At 37.8% G+C, this 27,235-nt stretch overlaps 1 protein-coding gene across 1 annotated transcript in view; it reads left to right on the forward strand.

The window, feature by feature from the left end:
• The first annotated feature begins 4,904 nt into the window (after nucleotides 1-4,904).
• LOC134823637 (protein ABHD1-like) overlaps nucleotides 4,905-27,235 on the forward strand; it is a 28,409-nt gene continuing 6,078 nt past the window's right edge. The window contains exons 1-9 of the mRNA XM_063835172.1: nucleotides 4,905-5,036; nucleotides 5,212-5,381; nucleotides 15,120-15,229; nucleotides 17,334-17,394; nucleotides 19,482-19,527; nucleotides 19,836-19,948; nucleotides 24,242-24,356; nucleotides 24,846-24,965; nucleotides 25,266-25,431. Coding sequence (XP_063691242.1) covers nucleotides 4,905-5,036; nucleotides 5,212-5,381; nucleotides 15,120-15,229; nucleotides 17,334-17,394; nucleotides 19,482-19,527; nucleotides 19,836-19,948; nucleotides 24,242-24,356; nucleotides 24,846-24,965; nucleotides 25,266-25,431 — 1,033 coding nt within the window. The remainder of the gene's footprint in view (nucleotides 5,037-5,211; nucleotides 5,382-15,119; nucleotides 15,230-17,333; nucleotides 17,395-19,481; nucleotides 19,528-19,835; nucleotides 19,949-24,241; nucleotides 24,357-24,845; nucleotides 24,966-25,265; nucleotides 25,432-27,235) is intronic.

A 27,235-nucleotide genomic window follows, 5' to 3' on the forward strand; every position in this document is an offset into this window, starting at 1 on the left:
AGTCAGTACAACAGTGGCGTTGCCCTTATCAGCAGGAAGAAATTTCAATTCAGATTTCTTAGATTTTAAAGATTTAAGAGCGGTACGTTGTTGTGGAGTCAAATTGTCGGTGGTCATGTCACGTTTATTGTCAAATTTAGATAATACAGAGGTGACCTGATATGTGGCTGAGGCTTCCATGCCTTCTCCTAGTTGTTTAGTGATATTCTGTATGAGGGAAGCCAGGTCGGGGGTAGGATCTGAGGTGGGTGTGGGTTTACTCTGTAATAAATGGCATAAAATTGAATTTTTGTTTAACTGAATTTTTGTTTAACTGAAAGTATTCTTAATCGGTGTATTTTTGGTCGCTGATTCCTATCACCCTCTATGGAGTAGGGTAAAAATTCTTCCCTGGAGAGTTATAGGCACAAAACTGTTTTGGTCACATGACAGGCTATTTAACAGTATTTAGCCAAGTGTGTCTTGAAAAAGTCCACGACCACCTGTCCAGTTCCACTTTGAAATTGTTGTTGATAATAGTAAATATCTGCGAGTGCGTGTATGTGGTACGGCCAATAGTAATGGATCTGAGAATATTCCCGTAGAAACATCTTCTGCCCGGAATTTGAGACCTGGACCAACTCAAGGGATCCCTTAGAAACAAGGTAGACTTTCTGAATATGGGGCAGTTTTGAGCAATTGACCACTCCCTTTTCATGAACACTAAACCCACATATCTCCACTTCTGATTGGAGAAAGGAGAACAACTTTGGTATGAAAATAAGGAGAATCATCACATTAAAGGAGAATCATCACATTTAGGGGGGTAGAACATGGTTTCAAAGTCCTCACATTTAAGGTTGATGAGTTATATGACCACACCCTTTTGCGGTCTCGCGAGTAACAATTATCACACTTATTTCAGGATTTCTCAGCTTCTGATTGGAGTTAAGCGCTCATCTTGGGCAGAAAGATGGTCAGAAGCATCGCATTGACTGGGGTAGAGTATAGTTTTAAAGTCTACAGATTTCAGATTGTTGAGATCTTAGGTCAAAACGTAATTTTACGCAATCACGCTCTCACGAGTCGCAATTAATGTACTTATCACAAGATATATCAGCTTCTGATGGGAGCTAAGCGCTCATCTTAGGCATAAACATAGTAAAGCATAGTTTTAAAGTCTACAGACTTCAGATTGTTGAGTTATTAGGTCAAAACGTAATTTTACGCTCTCGCGAGTTCCAATTAATGTACTTATCACATTTCACACGATATCTCAGTTTCTGATGGGAGTTAAGCGCTCATGTTAGCCATGAAAATGGCCAGAAACATCACATTGAGTGGGGTAGAGCAAGGTTTCAAAGTTTATAGACTTCAGGTTGTTGAGTTATTGCGTCAAAACCTAATTTTACACTCTCGCGAGTCGCAATTAATGTACTTATCACAAGATATCTCAGCTTCTGATGGGAGCTAAGCGCTCATCTTGGGCATAAAAATGGTCAAAATCATCACATTTAGTGGGGTAGAGGATGGTTTTAAAGTCTACAGAGTACAGACTTCCAGGTTGTTAAGTTATTAGGTCAGACCCCATTTTTTACGCTCTCGCGAGTAGCGCCTGATGCACTAAGTACAACCATCTGATGGAGCTAAGCGCTCATTTTAGGCATAAAAATGTCTTCGAAAACTGGAAGAAGGTGCGGCGACTGTAAACGAGACATTTTCATGAAAGGCTTTACTAGTGGGGCAAAGAGAACCCAAATAAACGGGCTCTCTAAGCCCACAAATTTGGACTAGCATAATGTAACAAGAAACATTTGATGTGTGACGTGTACAGGAATTGGGCCAATAAACGAATCGTATTTGTATGCCTACTATGATATCTTAGCAGCATGTTTATTTTAATCGCATTGTTATCCAACTATGAGTTCTACATTGATTATGGTATATTATATATTATTACAACATAACATTAACATTCCTTTATCACGACTTAACTTACGTACATTAAGTACTATTACTGTTTACAATATATACATTAGTACTACTCTTATTTTACTCAATACTTTCATTTCGTGTTCTACTTTTTTTCATGTTATATTTCCTTGACCTCTGTGCTCTAAGGTGGAAAGAGAGAGAAAGGCAACGATCCAGTGTATCTATAATTGAATCAGTTACACTATTACACCATTTTGTTACCATTACTCAAAAAATTCGAATGTTGGCTGGATTGGATGATCAAATTAGAATAATGACTGGGCTCCCTGAACCGGCCCTGACTGGAATCTAATTAGGGCAAATTCCAAGCAATTTTAGGAGAAATCCCATCCTGTAACTGATGCCTCACGTAATTGTAATAAAATTAATTCGCTGCACTCCTACTAACCATGGAGGATCTTAATTAATGGGAAAATGGTTCCGTTACAGATTGTATTACAACAAGAATTTCGCCGCGGTTAAACCACGCACGATCAATTTTCCCTACGATGTACTTGTATTATGTACCATTAACTCTTTCGAGTGAAAAGTGTGACTGGAAAAAAGTGCAACATATTTATGTATTATGTTTTTAATAAATGAGTGGGATTCGCGCATGGTAAAAATTGACGATTTATTTGACCAATGAAGCGCCGCGCGCATCAACAATAAATGAATCCAGAAAATTGCGGAAAATAACTTTGCGAAGGAGGAACGTCACTGTAATTAATTGACACATGGCTAGCGTCGCGCGCAGCATAACAGACGCTTCCAATACACATAATTATAGGGGAGTGGTCTATATTGCGAAGGAGCAGACTTTTGTCATCATCGTAGGACCGTCGGGCCACCTCATATATCCAAACCCGATTACTTATTCCCTACGATCTTTTTGCCTTCGGCAAGAGTAGGGAAAAAAATTACATGATCATGCATCGGCCAAGAAGCGAATATCAGCGATATAAATTTTGGAACCAAGAACCGTTTAAAAGTTGTAGGACAAATTCAAGACACACTAGGCTACTCTATACTATGGTTAGTCCATATACTGTTAAACACGAATTCGATTGTTTAGGGCTTGGGTTAGGGTTAGGGTTGAATTGTGGTTAGGGTTATGGATAGATTCGGGGTTATGGTTAGGGTTGGGATTAGAGTTTATGTAAAACCGTTTTGTTCGGCTGCAAAACCATAAAAACCAAAGTCATGTGATAATTTTTGGGTGAGAATTAGTAAGAGCCCAATCTGATAGACAATTTAAGTGGACCAGACTACATCCTGAGTAAAAATTTTGTAAAGGTTTTGAAATCTGCTAAAGTTTTCTTGTAGTATAATATATTGATTACTTTTAGGATCCATCTAAAAATCTAAGTGGTTAACCATCAAACAATTGATTGAAAAATCAAATTAGCAGTGATTTGTTTTCAACAAGTGTCGACACTGGCTGCAAAAAATTTAAATCGAATTACATAGCATATTATATGCTTACAATGATAATATTAATAAAGTTTTAACTTTTAGAAAGTTAATACTGTTTATAAAGGCTATTACAGCCAAAGTTAAAACTAATTTACAGATACTTTAAATGTGCACACTTAGATTATACTATCTATGATCGCTGATCAGCACATCAACTAGACTCCTTCACCTCTTTACATGTTTCCATTGCCATTGCTCTGAAAGCTACATTTTGAATTGTCATTGGGTTCACAGCATTAGCTCTTCTTATCGATTGCAGTCTTGTGCTGTTCATTTGCTGCACTTGTGACACTATGGAGTTCATTTGTGCTGGCTGTTCCAGTCCTAGCAAAGAGTAAACAAGACCGGTTATGAATTTTTTGAACCGTGCATTGGTAACAGTATAGATTATGGGATTGCATGCAATATTCAGATAGTATGATTCTGTTTGCATGATGTAGAACCATGTTGGCATTTTAACCTGCAAAACTTGAAGCATTGCTCTCAGACATAGAGGTGTGACAGAAATTACAAATACCCATGAAACTGCAGACACAGTTATAATTGCATTCTTGCTAATTGCTCCCCTTTTACCTGCTTTTCGTACGTACTTTGATGCAATGTAGAGAATAACAACGTTACTGACAACAATGAGCAAAACTGGGAGACCTCCAAAAAGTGTCACACAGGTAATGGTATAAGCTAGCTGTCCTGGTTCTGCTGACAAACCTGAGGTGTTACATCCCAATATATAGGGATCGAAAAATGTATATTGTCCCATGATGAAGACTGCATTCACTACAAAGATAATGGAGAATCCCCAGATGATTCCCATGATTATCTTTCCATGTTTCTTTCCCAAGTTTTGAGCTTCAAATGGTTTGAGCAGCACAAAAACCCTGTATCCAGAGATGGTGACCAATGTTAATAGCTCACAGAATGTCGGAATGTAACCGATAATTCCCTGAATAAAGCACATCGCCTCCCCAAGGACCCACTTCTTGGTTATAGTTGTTATCAATATGGTCGTGCCAGACAAGAAGGCTATGAAGAAGTCTACAAATGCCAGATGTTCCAGAAAGATGAGTGACACCTTATCCATGCTTATTGCGTTAAACTTCAATGTCCCATAGAGTACAATGATGTTTCCTCCCATCGCGCAGATCAGCATCGGAACGTGGTAGATTATTATCAGTATGTAGGCCCAGTCTGGAAACTGGAGGTAGTCGTTGATGTCATCTATCCTGGTGATGTTTGCTGTGTCCACAAAGTTGAGTTTGACCATGCTTACTTCTAGAAATGAGGGTGAAGGTTTAGTTAGAATGATAATATTCTCAATAATTGTGCTCATAATCTTCTCAGCTACTAACAATTTCTGATTCTGATGTGAAATTTTAAAAACCGAATTTTATGATAAAAGCTATATTGTATTAAGCTTGATTTTTACACCCAATCTTAAATAAGTAATAACAATAACCCTAAAACTGTTATAGGAGATGGCCAATATAGCACAACTGGGGGCAACTGCTATGCTGGGCATTTCCGCTTATATGTTCCCCAGCCAGATAGTGAGGCTTCGCTCTCTCATTATGTTTGTTGTGGGCCACATTCTATATCACTTTGTTAAGGTTTGTCAATATAATTCTTGATTTGCTTTTCCTGATACTTATAATAGTCATGAAATTATAATATCCTAGACTTTCATTCATCGTATGTTTCTATTTGTTTTACTCAAAGAACAGTAAAATAAGTGAGTAATAATAAAACAACATAATGCTCTAACCGCCCTAATTCCTATTTCAGTCCTCCAAAAACCCTGAACTGTTAGGACAAGGTAAACTGAAGCAGATACTAGAAGAGTGTAGCACGGTGCTGACTGACACCTACTATCCTACACCGTGGTGTTTAGGTCCACATCTTCACACTGTATTCAGGGTTCTCTTTCAACACGTACCCAAACTGAGACTCGAAAGGTAAGAAAGTGAGACAAACAGGGTTTTAATAACAACGTTTTTAAAAGTTTTTAAAAAACCAGCAAAATGGCAGCAATAAAATGGTGACTTATTGTATCTCACATTTTTAATTAGGTCGACAAAGGTAATTGCAGCTGCGGTACCAACTTTCCTTTCTTTTCAATTAGACGATCAATTACCTTGTTAAATTTTCCTAAACTATCTACAGTTGAAACGAATGTCGAAAACAATGAAATATATTTATGAAATTATTTCCAATCACACACTGCTGCTTTAATACGATACGTCATAGCAGTTGTGAGGGAAGGGGGTGTGGGAGCCGGGGGTGTGGGAGCTGGGGGTGTGGGAGCCGGGGGTGTGGGAGCTGGGGGTGTGGGGGCTGGGGGTGTGGGAGCTGGGGGTGTGGGGGGGGTGTGGGAGCTGGGGGTGTGGGGGGTGTGGTAGCTGGGGGTGTGGGAGCTGGGGGTGTGGGAGGAGTTGGGGGAAGGGGCCGTTGTGGAGGGAGTAGAACAGTTCCCATGTCTCCTCCACAAGCCCACAATCCGCATAATTACAATTATATTAAGGGGGGGTTCACCCTGATTTTTTTGTAAAACTTTGTTTCGAGATAGCAGTTGACCAACAAACTAGGACCAGTGACCAACCTTTTGAGGGGGTCCCGGACCCCAACCGCCAAACGGTGCCCGCGGGGCAGCCACGCCCATATTTGGTCCATATCAGGCCCAATTTAGCCAAATACCCTGAACATGCCCAAAACCCAGATTTTAGGTGCTTTACTTGTAGCTAGTGGTCCCCTGGACTCGTATATGAAGTTTCATCAAGATTGGTCAAAAAATGACTGAGTTATGAGCTAAAAACTATATGCCCATATTTGGGCATACGCACTAAATTTGATCGATTTTGGCCCATGAATTGGTAAATTATCAATATTTGTGAATGAAACTAACTTTATATGAAAGGTAAGCCTAAACTACACATTCTCTATGATTATCAGCTCAATATCTACCTAACTGTGGCTTCTGTGTTCAAATAATCGCAAAAAATGAACAAAATCGCCCATATCTCAGTTCGCGATATTTGCAAAACTGACTTCGCTCAAAACAATAGAACTCAATAGGGTTTCAATATTTTTTCATGAAATTTTCAGAATCAACGTAGAATTGTCTCATGACCTTAAAGCCTTAAGTTTTGGTACAGAATTTTGAGTTAGGCCTTTAAAAAAATTTGGCGGCCAAATTCTGAAAAACGCCCGGCAAATTTTAGAATTTGGCCGCCAAATTTTTTTAAAGGCCTAACTCAAAATTCTGTACCAAAACTTAAGGTCATGAGACAATTCTACGTTGATTCTGAAAATTTCATGAAAAAATATTGAAACCCTATTGAGTTCTATTGTTTTGTGCGAAGTCAGTTTTGCAAATATCGCGAACTGAGATATGGGCGATTTTGTTCATTTTTTGCGATTATTTGAACACAGAAGCCACAGTTAGGTAGATATTGAGCTGATAATCATAGAAAATGTGTAGTTTAGGCTTACCTTTCATATAAAGTTAGTTTCATTCACAAATATTGATATTTGACCAATTCATGGGCCAAAATCGATCAAATTTAGTGCGTATGCCCAAATATGGGCATATAGTTTTTAGCTCATAACTCAGTCATTTTTTGACCAATCTTGATGAAACTTCATATACGAGTCCAGGGGACCACTAGCTACAAGTAAAGCACCTAAAATCTGGGTTTTGGGCATGTTCAGGGTATTTGGCTAAATTGGGCCTGATATGGACCAAATATGGGCGTGGCTGCCCCGCGGGCACCGTTTGGCGGTTGGGGTCCGGGACCCCCTCAAAAGTTTGGTCACTGGTCCTAGTTTGTTGGTCAACTGCTATCTCGAAACCAAGTTTTACAAAAAAATCAGGGTGAACCCCCCCTTAATCACGCTGGGTTAATTCACCACTTAGCCTGCATAAATCCACAATAGGGAACATTTAAAGAGAGATATTTCATTCCTGTGAACTAAATAACCTAATTAAGAAAGAATTTCCAATCTTGTGTAAAATAAATATACCCGAAAATATCCCAAGAAATCTTGAATATTCTGATTTGGGAATAGGGGAAAATGTGGTGAGCTACCTAAGTTTCGCAATGATGTAAACAATAAATGGTTATAAATTGTAAAACGGTAAAGCTAACTGACATGACACTAATAACAATGTCACCAGCATGTTCTGTGTGGGAAGCTGTAATTGAAAGGTGTTTCAGTTTTAGAGTATGTTTGAATTGTGTATTATTACACAATACACATTACATTACACATTATATGTGTAATGTGTAGGAGCATGTTTCTAGTGCACTGTGCAGTGTGCAGTGTGCAGTGTTCATCCACTTGAGGTGATGTTTAGTTATGCTCGTGCAACTAGCACTGTAGAGTGCGGTGTGCCCAGTTTTTAAAATAAATACCGATCTCCGGACAATGTAATAAATCCCGGACATTATTAAAACCGGACCGTCGGAAATTTTCACCTGACCGTTTCATTCACGGGAATATTTTCATTTGTTGAACAACTGTGTCGCTCGAGTTTCACTGAAAACACGTCATAGTTGTCAGAAAAAGTGTAAAGTTTGCATTCGAATTCACTCGAACATCTGAACTGCTGGACTGATTTCGGATGCATGCATTGCATAAGTTTATAAAATATCCGATACATTTATTATTGACGTAGTAAGGTCAGATTGACGTCCTCGTATGTGACCACCTAATATTATGCAGAGTTGTTGAAACTTACGAAGATCATTCTCTCTAAAGTCTAGACGTAGGAGAGAGACAGTGTGTGTGTTTGTGGGGAGGCAATCTACTAATAAACATTGTGTACAGTCAAATTTACTAAACACACTCAGTTGCAGCTGGAGTAGTTTGGGCGGGATTTAAGTGCAAATACATCGGAGATGTGTAGAAGTTATGACACGGAACTCCTGGGTGTTTTGGAATATTGACAAGCATTTAGCTGGGTTCCAGTAACTTTTACAAAACTATTTTTTAAACAAATTGTTCTCACTCTTTCAGTTTTGGAGGAACCTAATACTATTATGTCATTTCCAAATACAGTGACTAGTAACCGCTGGCAATGTACCGCATTCGTTCCAGCCACGTGTTTACATTCAGTTAAATATTCTCTGCCAAATGTATTTCAACACCAGTCACAACTCCCCTCCAATCATATTCTCGTATTTTCAGCACTGTCAAATACCAGTCATGTACACCAGTAAAATACACCAGTAAAATACACCAGTAAGGCAGCTCTCTCTCTCTCTCTCCCTCCAGGTATGACACACACTCTCGCCGTGTGGTAAACACATTAAAGCAGTACACCAGTAGTAATTACTTCCGGTACAACTCAAACATTCAAACTCAGGAGACCGAGCCAAGGATAGTTCAGGAGACCCAATTAGTTTGAGAGAGGGTGAGTCCAGGAGAGCGAATTAAATTGTGAGAGAGAGAGTCAGTAAACCTAGGGAGAGAGAGAGAGAGAGTCAGTAAACGACCGGGATCAAGATTTGGCCGGCGCGGGGGCCGGTATTGAAATCATGATCCCGGTTGGTTCCTGGAGAGAGAGAGAGAGAGAGAGAAAGTTCAGTTCAGTTTATCGGGTGATTAGATGCGTCAAACGCAATCTCATTACTGTTAGATTTACAGTAAATACAGTCATTTTATTAAAAGTATACTGTACAGTTTAAGATATTTTGTGCAATAATCTTCTTTCTCAAAGCTTGGAAAATTAGGTGGGTATTAGGTAAAATAACGACCACAAAAATAGCTTAATAAAATGTAACAAACATCGAAATGTAAGAAGTCTAGTCAGACTATCAAAAGAGAGCTTTGAAAGTTTTAAATTGAATGGTTGTAATTGACCTCGCTAAAAGGTACCCTATATTTAAACTTCAATTGATTAAAGTTACAAAAATATTAACTGTGGACTGTTGGTCACAAAATAGTAAGAACGAACAAATAAAAACATTAAATTCAATTGACAAGGATATGGTTAGAGGACTGTTTTATCTAGAGAGCTAGAGGGCTGTGAGAACAGTTTGCCCTCACAGAGAAAAGTGTTGTTCGTTAAATTAATTAGAGTCTTTACCAACAAATTACCGGTCATAAGTCTTATCACAGGAGTTTAGAAAACTAAGGGACAAATGTTGAGAAGTGTGGTTTTGTCTAGAGTTGGGCTAGGAATAGACAGGTTCAGGAACTGGACCTTTTCTATTTTAACTCTAATAAGCAGGTGCTGAGGTGCTGAGGTGCTGAGGTGCTGGTTACTTGATACATATAATTTTTGATTTGTGACGATTCATTTAAAAGAAAGCTTTGTTAAACCGGCATAGTCTGCAGATAATAATATTCTGTAATTAGACTTTCCAGGCTTTTCAGTACATCTGTACAATAAACACCTGTGGTTGGAATAGTTATTGTTTCTGAATAGTTAATGAACAGCTGATAGATAATATCTTATTAAGATAACCTCCAACAATGACAGAAACTTATGAAAGAAGTTACAAATGCCTGACCCTAAAGATGTTTCTGTTAGTCACCAAACATGAGGTCCTAATTAAGAGGCCTGTCTCCAAGTAGACCCTACCTACCTGTGGTGGAAGCTAATGATAAGAAAATTAAATCTGTCGACCAACCTTTCTATTGACGTATTGACAAAGGTCTATAATTATATTACTAATTATTATATTATTAACAACGACACTTCATCCGATATATCCATACACTACACATAGCTCTCATAAAATGTTTCTTAGTAAAAGTCTGAGCAACCTCTGAGGATCCAATCATTTCACCATGTTAGAAAGTATTCTAATATTAGTCAGTGGTCACAGCAATCATACCTTATTTTCCACAATCAGACAAATAACACAGTTTAATCAACAGATTCTTAGAGCTTTTGTAAACAGATGTGAACTGTGAAATAATACCAATAATTTCATCCAATATCACCACCTCTAACACTAAAGATAAGGAACATGGTTATGGAGCTATTTCATTGTTGTAAAAAGTTGAAAGTTTTGACAATTTCATTAATGTGTAAATGTGAGTTCAACTCGTGAATATCTCATTAGCCTTTATCATTGCATTCACAAGCTACCAGAACCATGATTCTGAGGAATATGATCCACTATTGAATGATAATAAAATCTACTAAAATACGATTATGATCTTGAAAAGATGATGTAATAGTTTCTTAACGTGTATCTACCAAACACAAAAAGCCTGGCTCATCATTATCTGGCTTCATGGTTTGGTCAAATTGTATGTAACAGTGTCACAATGATAATACTCAATATAACATTTTTATTCGCGCTGCATCCGCCACATTATTACATGAGAAATAGAGATAATAGTCATTTCCAGAGCCAGGCTGCTTGTTGGATCATTGATCCGACAGATTATCCGGGTCAATGATAACAATAGTCTAAATTTAGGAGAGAGAGAACAAAGATCTGCTATTATGAGCCGGAGGTCCTGGCTGGTGTTATGACTGTGTTGTCTAAGCCCCCTCATGCAAGTAGTCCGTCACAACACTAAACTACAGGCTAGTCCCACTAAACTGGTGGTTATTATCATTAAAAAGGGGCCTGTCGTGAATTATAGTAGACTTGGTAACTCTGTCACGTGATGACGTCACGTGATGACGTAACTTACTGACTGGGTGGTTAGATAAGGTGTGGAGTTTGCCGCATGAGGAATGTGATTAAAACCGGTGTTACAGCTTTGATGTACGCAAACGGTTCAAATAGCGGTTTCCGAAAATCCAATTTCCTGCTGAAAATATTTAAGATCTGCGACAACAAGTTCAGTCATTATAAACTCTCCAAAATAATGTAGTTATTGCACATTGTCAGTTATCTGTCAGGTGACTATAAACTTATAAATAATATCTGTCTTTGGACGGATTTGATCATTAAATCAGAACCATTACTCAAGATTGACAAGATTCTGAACTTTTTATGTCACCCATGAAAGGTGTGCCAATAAATACTCTCATAACTCATAAGACGGTATAAATTCTGCTCGTATTTAATTTATAATCAGTAATTAAATGAAATAGGATTTTTAAACATCTTTCAATTCAATAAAATAACGTCAATGTGTGTATATATAAACATGACATTTAAACTTTATATTTTAGTTAATTAGTTAATTGCACAGGCGAGGGCAATTGCTTGGTAATAACTTGGTAATAACTTGGTAATAACTTGGTAATAACTTGGTAATAACTTGGTAATAACTTGGTAATAACTTGGTATAATAACTTGGTAATAACTTGGTAATAACTTGGTAATAACTTGGTAATAACTTGGTAATAACTTGGTAATAACTTGGTAATAACTTGGTAATAACTTGGTAATAACTTGGTAATAACTTGGTATAATGACTTGGTAATAACTTGGTAATATCTTGGTAATAACTTGATAATAACTTGGTAATAACTTGGAAGTTACTAGTGCGTACTAACGGCCCTTACTGTACATGATTATATATTCCAAGCCAGACATAATTAGGAATTAAGGATCATCATTATTTAATAATATGGTGCTTTCTGTGTAACTTGAGCTTTAATCTGAACTGGCTACTAATACTACTTTTAGCTGATGTGTGTGGGTGGGTGGTTGTTCCTTAATCACTTAATCACTTAATCACTTCCTCATTTATTAGGGGCCTCTCTCTATAAATAGAACCTTATGCTATAAATAGAACACTATGCTAGCGGCATGGCTCAAAAAATGTCGCTCTAAAATAGATTCCATTGCTAAACAAATGTCTCTTGTACTGATGATCATGTTAGCATTATCAGGTGTCACGTTATAACTGGGCCGGCCTGCTCAACACCAAATCTACATAATAATAATAATCCATAATGATATGATTATGATAATTACATTGTGACCCAGCTTGTTTACAGGCCAGCAAATTGTATTGAGCGGTTGTTTTAGCTGAATTACCAAATTACCGTTATCTTATCGCACGCCCAACATACTTTGAAAAAAGAGGAACCAATTAAAGACCAATTAATTAAAGTCATGTTAAAAGCTCACAAACCCGAATTGTGGAAAATTGGGGGGGGGGGGGGGGGGGTGGGGGCCGGGGGTAATTGGTTAAACGTCCCACACGTTTATTTGTCTACTATTGAACTAACAGCAAACACACCATAATCTGTTGCTGCTCAATAACACGTACAAACGGGACATAAATAAAATACTAAAGTAAGCAACTTACTAAGTTTATTATCAATTATATAACCCTCCTCTTTCTAGATTTTTGGATCGATTAAGCGAGTGATCGAAAACGAAGAGGAGTTGATTTACCCGGGGGTTCAAATATAATACTTTTTAAATTAGAGCACAGGTAACCCTGATGCCCTGAAGCGATACTGAATGATAAGAGGTCTAGCAGTTAGCACCATATATTTATATAATCCGACGTGAGCACCAGATATCCAAGCAGATACAAAGGAAACGACCAAATCTCCTTCTTGACAAAAGCCTGCTAACAATGACATGGATTTGGGCCGCTAAAGATCATGACAGCTTGACTGGTGTCTATTTTTAGACTAAAGGTTACTCGTCCCACCCGATAATCTGATATAATTGCACCATTACTAGAAATAGGGCGGTTTTACCAGCTACTAATGACTTCTCGGATGTGACCTTGCCTGGTATCCTCACAGAGGTTTAGATTGTGGCTTATTATTCATCCCAGTGCAGTCTAATGATATGTTAGAGGGTATAATACTCCCTACTACTTAGGGTTCGGCACAACCGACTGGTGGTCAGGGAGTCAGGGGATTCTCTTTGTGGAGCTCGAGATACTGAATTTGACCCGCCACTAATTGTAGAATATAAGATATTTACTCGCCACTTGTCGCCATTTTAAGGATGGATCAAATATTAGATCTCTCTATCACAATATGCTCTCTTTATGTGAATAATAAGGAAGATCTCAAGCTTCATTTGTTTGGCCTCAAAGAAGAAGGTATCGAACGAGGTGAAATTCCTCAATCTAAAGTGAGGCATTCTGAGTACATATTATGATGAGACATTTGGTAAAGAAGAAAAGTAAAGTTCGATGCAATGTTGTGTACAAATAAAAGAAGCCTTAAATATAAAGTGTCATACTCTCAGTTATTCTGATATCGCTTTATTCCCGCAGCAATTATTGTTAAAACTTTAAAATGTGTTGCCAGCTCCACTTTCAAACAGAACCAACAATAAACAATTTCCACATTCTATCAATATGTTGCAGTGCCAGGAATGTACACATGTTTGTTACATTCCGATAATTGTTAACGGCAGCATCAAGATCCGTCACCACATTCCACTCCATTCCACTATTTAATTGTTCCAATCTCTCAAGACTCAAGTGTGAAGTGACATCACAATATTGGGACTCGGTAATAGGAAACAATACTGGTTGATGTCCCTTTCCTCCCCACTCTCAATGAATGAGTTAATGAATAAACACGAGCATACCGACAAACGGAGGACTGTAAGAACTTAAGAACTCTCCAATTGGATAAAATAGCAACTCTACTATAATACTGGTTCCTGTCCTCTGACGCGACCTTGGTCGATGTTAGTGGCATTATCATTTAGAGCTGTTATCATTGTTCTCCAAAGTTTAATCAATAGAGCATGACATTCTCTAAAAAGTCCTAGGGCTGTAAATCACTTAATTGGGACTCGAGTTATAACAGTTAGTATCGAGGAGCTAAAATAACATGAGATACAGAGAGACTACCTGATTAACTACCTTATTAGAACTATTAACTACCTTAGTAAGAACTATATTTAATGGAAGACGCCTATCTAGCAGAAAACAAGAAATCATTCTGTGTTTTGATTGGATAATGGAAGTTGGTTTAATAACCACGTGAAGATATAGTTCACCCCCACCATTATTCAGATCTAAACTTATAATACAAGTTATTTCATGAGATAGATTTGTAAGTAAGCATGTAATAACCTAGAGAGAGAGAGAGAGAGAGAGAGAGAGAGAGTAATAACCTAGTCACCTCCTGGTACTATGGGTTTTAAACGCTTAATAAATGTTTTAACAATTTCAATGAAATTGAGGAAGCAATGAGACGAAAAAATGATACATTGTTATTTACAATTTTAATGAGCCACTTAATTATAAGAGGGCAAATTAGATTATAAAGTATCTATGCAGTAGCCATTTAAAGGATACAATAACGGTAAGATAATAAACATACATTTGGTCCATCAGATTATGTTATTATGATTATTATATTACCATAGTATATTATATTACCATTATTATATTATCACGTATTAACATAAAACATAGCGACAAAGCCAGGGCCCTAGCCGTCAAAGTAAGAATATAAATATTGAATCTGTTATGTGGTTTATATTATATATTATTTCATTAAATCTAAATCTGGTCTTCATAAAGCACTCCGTTACAGTACTTCATTTAACCATTTAACCAGTCGCAGAGCAAGGATATCTGCCTGGTTAATCTAGTTAGGCACATAATCAACACTACATTGCAGACTGCAGAGGTTGTAATTACGGTTGACAATTAGGGAAGGAATATCCTTGTGTTTGAAGTCCCACACACATGACAGTCAAACCTTTATGTACCGGGTACCTCGATATACCAAGTACTTTTCATTTCCTCAAGAGATATTAGGACTACATAACGTCACTTTTCAGGGAGTACATAACAACTCCTGATGGAGGACAGTTTGCCCTAGACTGGCTCATCAACAAAGGACCGGACGACCTGGACAAACCTATTGTCTTGGTAGTTCCCGGCATTACTGGTAAGTTTACATTAAAGTTCTAGTTTTTATTTTTTATTATATCTTATGGAGTATGGACGTACAGTCGGGAATACTGGGATTTGTGTAATGTGTATATATAGTGTTTACTATAATATATAGTAAACACACCCTTCACCAGCTTTACTTCTTTACAATTTACCCCTCTTGTGCAGCAGTCCCACAAGTCGTCTGTTAACGTCCTCACAAGCGATCTTATCTCGCCCGGTATGATTCTGGTATGAGCCTATCTCGCCTGGTATAATCCAGTAACGAGTTCAGTCAGGGTCTTCATCAATACCCTGTAGTACATAATATACAGTTCCTCCTGAACAGAATATAGTACATGCTTTACTCCAATAGTGTGTTTTTCATGTATGACAAGTACGTGACTGATGAGTTGCACTTAATATGTAGATTAGATGGTGCTTGCTTGGTAGTCTAAATACATGAAGAAGAAGAAGAAGGAATAATGTGGAGAAGGAGCTGTGTGTAGAGGTGCTGTACACGTTGTAACTGTACAAACTACAGTTGGAGGTTTTAGTCTCGTGAATAATAGGCTCCCCCACTCGGCCACTGTGGACGAAGGATATTATACCATTAATACCAGATTAATATGATAATTTTAAATATGAGAGACTCTCAAATAATGACTAACATGTACTAAATGATGACCTAAATGATGTATTAAATGATTTATGACGTATAATCAATACTATAATTCAAAGAATTATTTCTGTATGTAGAATGTCTTTATTAGGTAAAAAGCAAAAGGTTGCATAGTTACCATGGTAACGAGGATTGTTACAGTTACACGCACATGCACGCACAAAGATTTTCGAGCGCCATTTTGATCGGTTTTGGTAATTACGTTTGTGTTTGAACGTGTTTAACATTCGATTCGAATGTTCAGAGGTACATGGATTCCGGACCGAGACTGGTATTCATCAAAAAAAGTAGGGTATGAGCTAAAGCTCTAAAGGTAGGACAGAACAGATTACCGGGAAATAGAGCTATAGATTGATATAATATATAATAGAATCAAGTAGTAATCAAGCACACGAATGACCTAGAGCTTCATTGAATTTGCAATGAAAAATACCATTGAGAAAAGACCAATTTTGAGAAAAGACAGAAAGTTTGTTTACATTCCTCGAGATGATGGTTTAGAGCTCCGCCGGACCAATTAACAGTCTGATATTTTAGGTCCGTCATTGACACTCCCAGTTTAGTGATAGACAATAGACATTGACACAAAATAGCATTCCGTAAATTCCAACTTCAGCTGTTGATGATTGGTTTAGAGCTGCGCCAGATGTCTTTAGAGCTTTAGTGCGAGCAAAATTTTAATCGGGCCTGTGTCTTCGTTGTGACGGATATTTAGATGCGATAAAAACTTACTACGAAAGAATACTATTACCTTCCTCCCTGTGACCACGGGATTTCTAGTAATGTATATAATAATAGTTCCTCTACACGCCCAACAGATTACTTCTGTCATCAGATAACTGCACTCTGTGATATAAATATGTAATGTGTGTGCGAAGCAAAAAACAATCAGATCTCATCAAGGTGCCCCATAATAGTAGCACTGTTATAGGCCTGTAGCAGTACTGGATCTCACTCTATTAACTGATTCACTACAATATGTTAGAAGGTATTAACATCTGACAGGTATTAACATGCTGGGCATGTACATATTGTTATGAAATATATTGCAGGGTCTCTCATTCAGTCCCCTGGTATTTTATATCAGCTCATTAATCAGCTCTGATCAAATAACCATTCTAACGAGGAATTTAAGTAAGATTTAAGCTGATAGAGCGCGCGTTGTGACTTACTGCATCCCCGGCTGTGATATGTTTAACAGAGTATTACTTGTAACTTAGTAAGGGATTGTTCGCGTACTAAGGATAAAGCTATATTTTGTCCAATTAAAACCTTCCCTCAGTAAACCACTTCACACGTAGCTAATTCGTACTAATCACACCAACATGAGCGTATCCAAACCCCGTCCCCTACGTAAATGTGAACAGTCTCTAACGAAGATTGTTCGAAGTATTTGGAACGAAAATGTTCGAGTATTTTTAATATAAAACCGTTTCAGGCGGTTCCCATAACAACTACGTGAGACACCTCATGCTCAATGGACATTCTAACAAGTGCAGGTATACAATTTGTTATTTTAGTTTAAATAGAAATCTAAACAAACTTGTTTTATAAACATCAAATGGTTGGTTGTACATTAATTTCCATACACGATAGTTCTTAATATCTCAGTAGAAATTTCAGCTAAATGTTTTTTATCGACAACGTTTCTGGATCAGTCATCAGACCAGTCGATATATTTATTATTTCAACCTAACAAAAACAGGGGAAGTCGTAACTAAATTATGTTTCGGTATTGACAATAAAGCAGCTGTCGAAAATGGCGACATTTAATTTTGGAAGTAGTGATGATGGTGTAATTAAACAATGTCACCTTAATGAAAATTTGATAAAAAAAACACCTGGGTGAATTTTTTCATTCTTCGGTGGTTTCAGTGATTTTTTTAAATTCAGGGTTGCTAAAATGTGACTTTAGATTCCGAAAAGAACGTTGAGATAGTTTTTAGTTCGTCCAAACCCGCTCGTTATCCTGGATAATTTCATGAAAAATTTTAGTTCAATACTTTACTGAATTGTTAAGAAGAGAATAAAAGAGCTAGGGGTTTTTTGTTTATAGAAAATTTTAGTAGTTTTTTTTTTTAAAAAATTTTAAATTTTCACAGTAGTGTCATGTTGTTTTTCAGAGCTGTTCCCCAAAATAGTTGTTAAAATAGTTGTTACAGATTTTTTGGTTTAAAAATTTTTAAAGTATTTTTAAAAAGGGTAAAAGTTGTTTTGAGTTTAGTTTTTTAAAGGAAAGGTTTAAGGTGGTTAAAAAAGGCATTTTTGTTACAGCAAGTTGTTAAAATTTTTAAGTTTGTTAAGCATTGTTAAAAAGGCATTTTTGTTTTTACATAGTTTTTACAATTTTGTTTTAAAATTTTTTTAAATGGGCTGTTACAGGTTTTTAAATTTAAAGGGAAATGACATGACCGGGTTTTAAAAAAATCAGTACTGTGAGAATGTTCCAGGCCCCAAATATTAGGGGTTTTTGTCGTTCCTCCCCTCAGCCAGTGGAAATTTGGTTTTCTGCGTTTTAGTAGGCTGCGATGAAATGAGAGGGACATGTGATGGAATTCTTCACTTTGATAAGGGGGGGCGTCGTTAGGAGTCGTCCCTTTCGGAAGTATCTTCACCAAAATTTCCCTCAAAACCGAGCACTTCCAGACTCGACACTCGAACTCTTCGTCTGTCACTGTTTTGAAAAAATGTTCAATTGAAAGTTCCCCTCCGAATGAGTATAATCGCTTCTAAAGTAGTGGCACTCTGACTTTGCCCTATCACAATGGAACCTCCCATACCCAGCTTTCTATCCCGTCCTGGTAGCAGCAGAATTATTGATTCCTTTAATAGAACCTTATACCCCCATACACGGAAAAATTTCCCAATGTAATACCACGGGTCACGTGATGCTGAAAAACCCAAGTGAAGGTTTTGCCCCTATACCAGAAACGCTAAGGGGTTTTAAAAAAATCTCACGTATTTTTAACCTGACCGTCACCCCAATTCTTTTGTTCACCCCCAACAAATTTTCTCTTCTTTCTGAAGGTCCCCTGTCGGTTTTTTCATGATTAGTTTTCAGCCCGTCAAAAATTTTAGCCCGATAAAGGGATTTGAGCAAGTAAGATTAGTGGTATTGGTAGTAAGGTAGGAAAATATCAGATGACGAGATTTTTTCCCTTTAAAAGTGTGGAAATAAAAACACAAAAACAGACGTGGAACCCTTCTGGGTGATACCCTTTTTTAAGACTCACTTTGTCCTTTTTTGGGGTTGGGGTTTTCTTTTACTATCTAGGATTAATTTAATGTCAGCGGGAAGTTTCTTTTAAAGAAATTTTGCTACCAACAAAATTCTCCGTATCATATTTTCCCTTATTTTTTAAATTTTAAAACACATTTTGATAACAGTTAAACGTTCTCGGTACTTGTACTGCTGACTTCACCCTGACTTCAGATATATCAAATTATCAAAAGACATCGTGCCACCATAATAATAAAATCACCAAAGATTATTTTATTTCGGTACCGAAATATGTTTTCGCTCCAACTCCTCAAGACACGAAGCATTTAAAAAATATTTCCAACTAACTGAGAATTTCTCTTTCAGAACTTTGGTGTTCAACAACAGGGGCTGTGCTTCCTCCACCCTCCTCGTCAGTCGTAATTATCACTTAATTAATTATCTTAATTATCAATTATTAACCAATCATCTCCTACTAAACAATTTTATATTGTATGTAGGTAGTTTTAGACGAAGATCAACGCGAATATCAATCAAATGCTTTACTTTATATCATAATTACATGGCTCCTAGCTCCTAATGAATTAGCTGACCAGTGACCACGCTGGTTGTCTCTTCATCCCCAAACTTCAGTTAAATATTTCAACTGATAACAGCTATTCTTGTTTTCACTTCAGTTAGTTATATTTCAACTGATAACAGCTATTATTTTTTTTTCAGACTCCACGAATGTACTCGGGCAGCAACACCGAGGACTTGAGTCTAGCAGTGCGTACTCTGACTGAGAGATACGCTAACGCGCCTATCATTATTGTAGCTGTATCTTTAGGCGGGTTAGTACATTATAGTTTAATAACTTAATAACTTAATATTTTGGTACTTAAATTGCTCTTTATTCTATAAATAAGGTCAGTAAGTAGTTCTGTTCATTGTTTTGACTTCAAGTGTTTGGTACGCTCAAAGTCGGAATTTGGGGGTATTTTACAACAACCAAATATAATAATGTTAACCATAAACTTGTAATATCTTGCAGAGTTGAATATGTAAAAGGAACATTAGTAAATTTCCGTTTAGAATATAGTTGAATAAGTAATGAAAATGTGTAATGTATGTTAGGCATGTGTTTAGTATAGTATAGTCATGGTTGTAAATCTTTAACCCACAGATTAGGAAGGCGGATGAGCTAAGAAAATGTAACTTTATTTTCCCCCTATATATATTGGAGTATTGTGTTGTCCACTGTAGAAAGATAAAGACTGCATTGTTTTCTCTGCTTAGATTTTGACCGTAAGGAGAATAATGTGGTTTGAAAGAAATGAAAATGTTTTGAAAGAAATGAAAGAAATATTTAATTGTTAGGGACGAAGTGAGAGTCTCCACTCAGTGACTTCGTCCCCAACAATCAAAATATATATGAACGACACACTCACAAGAAAAAGGATACCTAAAATGAAAGAAATGGAAGAAATTAATGAATTGTTGCTGGGCCACCATTACTATTAGAGAAAATTGGATCGTGTCGTTCATGTTCCGAGCGTTATATTATATATAGCGTTATATTATTATATATAGCGTTATATTATTATATATAGCGTTATATTATTATATATATATATAAACAAAAGCTCTAAGAAACAGATAGTAAACAAAGTAAACATTTCTGTCCCCTAATCTTTCTCAAACAAAAGTCATGCAATTTGCATACTTCTCATTAAACTCTATTCTGAGCAATTAACGTTAAATAGTTCAAATCACATAAATTATTTAACGATAATTTTCGGACACTAAGGTCGTGTAGAATCAGTGAGAAAAGGTTTGACTGCGGTCTTCCACGCCGCCCTTGAAGCTGTAAGGTGTTGACAGCAAAAACAAGCGACGAATAGGCAGGGCCATCTGTAGGCCCACGCAGTACATGTCCGAGCATCCTCCACCCGACTACGAGGCCACTTTAGCTGACAATGGTTCGCTATTGCAGCGTTTATACAAGTTCTTGTTGGAGATGATGTGAGGGTATTTGTAATTCAAAATTGATCGCAGATGACGCGACGTCTGTGAGCAATATCTAGTTTTTCCATACTGATTTAGGGCAGCCCAGCAAGATGAATTGTACATTAAAACGGATACTACCAGAGCCTCATACAACAGAAGCCTCTTGCTCAGAGGGATCTTATGGTTCCAAGCTTTCTTGTATTTGTTAAACGCGGCATATCCAGACATATCCTTCTAGAGATGTCCTCTCACTACAAAAGCATGGAGCCAAGCGTGATACTCTTTCTCCAGAGCTCGTTCCCTGCAATTGGCTTACCCTGATCGTCTTTAGCTCCCTTTTCAGCTAAGTACACATGAGTGAAATCAGTTTTGTCTTCGTTAACGAAGAGATTCCAATCTTTAAGACTTCTGTTGCAATAGGCAACAGCTCCCTCAGATTGTCTTCATCTTCATCATTGAAGTCGATATCATCAGCATACTCACTGTCAAGTGGAAGACCAATATCGGTGATAGGTGGGTTAGGCCTATTCGTTGCAGTTTCAAGCCTGTTACGGAGGTCACGCAAGGCACCCGCTAAGACAAGTGTGAACAAGCATCCAGACAGGACAGTCACCTTGGAATGCACCGAGAAAACTCTGGAATTCAGCAGACAGTGTACCGTTGATGTTGACTTTGAGCTTGGTGTTGGAAAGCAAAAGTCTTACCAAACGGACTTCATCATCATCACAGCCACACTCAACAAGAAGATCGAGGATGGTAGATCGTCGTATAGTGTCAAAGGCACTAGACATGTCGATCCCCATGCGATGGTATTCCCACCTCTTCCTCTGGACAACTGATAACATCACACGCTGGCACCATACAATGTCAGCACATGATCTACCCTGCTTGTAAGCACATTGCCATGGACCAGTGAAGGCATTGACTTTATTCTCAATTCTCTTCAAGGTTGGCCACTGAAAGAATCTTTCTAACAGCATTTGAGAGAGTGAGGGGGTCGTAGATTCTTCACTGGACCAATGGGCTTATTTGGCTTCTGTAAGGGGGTAATGTTTTGCCTGTCCAATGGGGTCAAGGTAGGAATTGGTCTCGAAGCTTCTATTGATAATGTTCTGCAAAACGTCTGTGTACTGATCCAGTAGAATACTTGAGAAGCTCATTAGGAATCCCATCTGGGCCATTAGCTCGACCATTTTTGAGACTTCTAGCAGCTGATCCGATTTCTTCACTAGTGAATGGCTTAACTAGTGGGCGAGGAGGTCCTACAAAAGGTTTCTAAAGGTGCTTCATCACGAGTAAGTTGTTGCTCAAGGTACTTAGCAACTACGGCAGCTTTACCAGTGTCTGTTGCAATATTGCACCCTTGCTCATCATGAACACCAATACTAGAAGGGGCTTTACTTTTAGGTAAGTTCAGGGTTCGAACAGCTTCAAACATTTTCTTACTATCTGTTGTTGAACTGATGGTATTACAGGTAGCATCAGCAGCAGCTGATCGTATGTTAGAAAGTCTCTGCTTGATCTGATTGGTGAGGCAGTTAATAGATGATCTAAGTGAGGTTCTGTCTAAAGACTGTTATCATTAAGCTGCTGTCTCAACAAGTAACGCTGGCTAGATAAGTTTTTCACCTCATCATCGTCGCTGCGATTACGTTTCCTGTGTCTGATGACACCAATTGGACGATTTTGCAGCATCCTTTATGGACTCAAGTAAGCCATTCAAGTCTGAATTTGGATCCAGAGCAGAACAGTGTTACTTAAGTTATCATCTAAGGATTGACGATATTTCACCTGAATGGCGGGGGTTCGAGTGAGTTCAGAGGGTGTTGAACTTTAAGGATGACTTGGAGTGGCGTTTATAGCAAAGAACAGATGTCCTTAAAATCTACTCTAGTGACAACAAATCTGTGATCAGAGTATGTCAAGGTGCCTGCATAAGATCTAGAATCTTGTAGCATGGCTTCGACCTACTTTCGACACAGGATGAAATCGATCTGAGAATAGACCAGGATCGTTCTTTTTACTATTTCGCCCGGCACTCCAGTCCCTTCCTCCAGCCAGTGTAGGTGGTCGTATGTCGGGCAGGATGATAAAAACCAGTGTTGGAGGCAAAGAGGTCAAATTCTGATAACAAGTCTAACAAGTTTTTCTCCCATATTGTTGCGCAAACCCATACCATGTTTTACCCATGAAACGACCAAAACCAAAGTCCTTATCTGAAGCAGTCATTTTTCCCAACTTTGAATTAAAATCTCCCAAAACAAATATCTCAAACATTAGCAGGGACGTTTAGAGCGTCCCTAACTTGGCCATAAAAATTAATCAACAGTTGTTGATCATTTTCTGCAAGTTTCTTGTGTGGCCCATATACATTGACCACCCTTACATTTGATAAATTTTCCAGATTTTGTAGGGAGTTCTAGGTCCAAAAAAGCTTACTCGATCACTGATACTGTTCCAGCATACACATAGTCAATAAATCGGGGACTCATAACAAAACCGAGTCCATAGTGCCGGCCATTTTTCTGCTCAAACAATAATAGTTTGTATCCGTTGCTAAGACTGCAAGAATCCGGTTTTACAACCTTAGTCTCCTGAATAGCGCAGATATCTATGCCGTACCGTAGACAATCGGTACCCAGTTGCTCCCGTTTGCTGTGGATGTCGTCTGGATCATCACAAGAACCGAGGCCACGTATGTTAAAGGTGGCGAAGCTGATGAGGAGTGTAGCAAACAGGGATCGTCCTGTAGCTGAGGTAAACATTACGGAGGGCGATGTTGTCGTCTCTCCGCCGCTGGCGTTACCCATACGGTCCATCTGAAAAGCGTTATATTATATATAGCGTTATATTATATATAGCGTTATATTATATATATAGCGTTATATTATATATTACGAATGACAGTCTTTCTTCCTTGTAACAAACTGTCTTTTGTGATTAATCTTACAAACCTAAATACGATCATCATAATAGTACTCACTAGAATACTCACTAGAATACGGATATACTTGACATCTAAATCGAAAAATGAGTTAAATAAATGAATGCTTATTGTATTAAAGTTATTGTATCAAAGTTATTAAGAGTACGGTTTGTTCAACAATTAAATAATTAAATGACGTCATTACTTTCAGAATGATCACCACCCACTACGTCACATCGAGTGAGGCATCCAAATCAAATGTTAAAGCAGCCTGTATCGTGTCATCACCCTGGAACTCATTCGGAACCTACGAGAGCATAAACAAGGTTCGTTTTCGTGATTACAATCGCATTCAATGGCACGCAATTATAATCTTGAAAAGCTGATGAAATTGTGTCTATACGGGTCATCATAATGATGGGTGGCTACTGTCTAGGATCCTCGACATATAGGATACTCATCATTATTGGGGGCCGGCGGGGGGGGGGCATATAGGGGCCGGCGGGGGGGGGGGGGGGGGGCATATAGGGCCGGTGGGGGGGGCATATAGGGCCCGGCGGGGGGAGGGGCATATAGGGCCGGCGGGGGGGGGGGGCATGTAGGGCCGGCGGGGGGCATATAGGGCCGGCAGGGGGGGGGGGCATATAGGGCCGGCGGGGGGGGCTGGGGCAAATAGGGCCGGAGGGGGGGGGCATATAGGGCTGGGGGCAGTATTGTCTACTGTCTAGACAGTAGACTCCATGACCTGGTTGTTAAATCAGTCTAAATGTTTACTGTACTTGTTAAATTTTGACTAAACCTGTATCCTATTTCAGCCGGTCAACCATATTTTATACCAACGCTATTTACTGGCAAAGCTAAAAACCATCGTCTCAAATCACAAACATTTGTACCAAAACAAACGGCTTCCGTTCAACTACCGTCACATTATGAAGGTTTGATCAATAGAAAAGGCAGAATTCATTAACGTTATTTTATCATTGTGTAGGGTTCACGTATTATTTTAATTTGTTTTTAATGATCCAATTTATCCAGTAATTTTTAAGACACGGTAAAAAAAACAATGCAGCCAATTTAAAGTGATTTGCCATGACTTATAATGTATTATGTACCTATAATTATTCAAGTAAATTTGTGGGATGTTTGGATTAAACACTGCTTAGTATAAGTTTTATCTTAAGTAAATAAACTTCAATTTATTATTATCATTATGTATAATATATAATACTAATCAGGCTGAGACGCTGTGGGAATGGGATGACAGGTTCACCTCCAAAATGTTTGGGTTCAAGGACTGGAAGGAATATTATTCTGACGGGCATTCCTTTAAAAAGTTGCCATATGTTGAGATTCCCATGCTAATTATAAACGCTGAAGATGACCCGCTCTCTCCTTTGGATTGTAAGTGAAATGTTTAAAATTATCTATCAAATTAAGTTTACTTCATAGGCAGTGTTATAAATAATATGTGTAATAAGGTATCAGAGATGTGTGATACAAATCTGCAGCGGGGAATTTGTACCAATGTAGTGTAATTACATCTGAAGCTATCTCTATGCAGCAGTGATCGACAGTGCAGTGTTATTATTACCTGGTCGATGGGATTGAAGTAGTATTGTTGCGATGTAGATTATTATAATTATATATGATATAATATAATAATAATGTTATCCAATAACCTTTTTAGAGTGGTTCAGTGCATGTGTTTTGGGAAAAAAGATTAAGTAGGTTTAAACGAATAAGTTTGAATAAGGTAGAACATACTGGTAAAAGCTCATAATGGCAATTAGGTAAAAACGATCCTGTGAAAGCGAAATGTGGGAAACGCATGGGGAAAAGGGTACCAAAAAAAACGAAAATCTGTCCCAAAAATTGTAAAGTTTTCCCAAAGAGCATGATCTTTAACTGAAATTGCTAAATTGTATACCAACATTCCCAATTGAAGTTGGTAATTTTTCTACCCCGTTTTTTTTTTTTTTGATGTCGATAAATTTGGGAAAAAAGTTCTGTTATTTAAAAAGTTAAAATTAAATTTAAAATAATAATATACAATCAAATTAAGATAGTCAAATTTTTTTTTGAAGTTTTTTTCGTCTTTAAACGGATCCAAAATTTGGGTGCAAAGTGGCTCAGGTGTTTCCCGGCCCTCTCTTTTGGTTTTTCACGCCTTAAGGGGTTTTTTCCTGTTTTTTTGGCAATCAAGGAATTAAATTGTGGGCTTCGAGAGGACAAAGCATTAATGGTCCTGATGAATTTGGATGTTGGTGGGGCGGGAAATTATTGTGATTGTCGGTATCTCCAAAAGCCTTTCTAAGTTGTTTCCCCGGTACATTTTTCTCAACCCTTTTGGAAACCAACATTTCCCCCGTAGGAGGGGCGTCTCTTCCTTTTTCAAAAACTTTTTTTTTTAAACTTAGGAAGGGTTTTGGTTGTTTTGCGAAGGGGAAAACTTTAAAATTGGTTTGCCATTGGTTGCTAAAAGGGATTTCCTACTGCGTCTATATTAAAGGAGCAACTATTTTGGGGGTTTATTTCCTTAGTGTAGGTGGTGAAGGGTGAAAAAGTGGCTGTAGAGCGGTGTCAAACCCAAAAGGCTCTAAGCGCCGCTTATAGATTCAAACATGAATTTTTACGGGGTTTGTTAGTGTTTTAATTTTAAAATTTTCAACCCAAATAAGTTTCATTTATAGGGGGGTAAGTTAAGTCCTTTTGTATGGGATCTAAAAAGGGGGCGTTTTCCCATTTTCAGGCCTCATTTTCCCCCCCAGCACCCCTCTAAAACCTTATTTTAGGATGGCCCCTAAAATTCATTTTGAGATTTTGGGCGGGGTCTAATCCCCCCCCTGGCAAAGCAGTTAAGTCCCCTTCGACCTTCCCCAAACAGTCCTCGTCAAAAAGTCACTGCTATTACCCTGTTGTACTAAGCTTCTTGAATCGATAAAATTAATAAAGCTGTCAGTAAAGGCAAATTTTGAGTTGACTTGCTGTGCGAAGCTTATTTACCTTGCTATTTATTGCATTAATGTTCCATTGTTTCCAGCTAACTCTCAATAAGAATTTAAACTTAGCAGCTCCACTATTCTTAATTGTTTCAGTCGTATATATATTTCCAGTTGCAGCATATACTATAATAATTGTTGGCTTGTAATTTATTGTCTTCTTGATGATGATGATGATGATGATGATAATGATAATGAAAAATTAT

The sequence above is a fragment of the Bolinopsis microptera genome, chromosome 11 (genome assembly GCF_026151205.1).
Source record: "Bolinopsis microptera isolate Bmic1 chromosome 11, MBARI_Bmic_1.0, whole genome shotgun sequence".
NCBI lineage: Eukaryota > Metazoa > Ctenophora > Tentaculata > Lobata > Bolinopsidae > Bolinopsis > Bolinopsis microptera.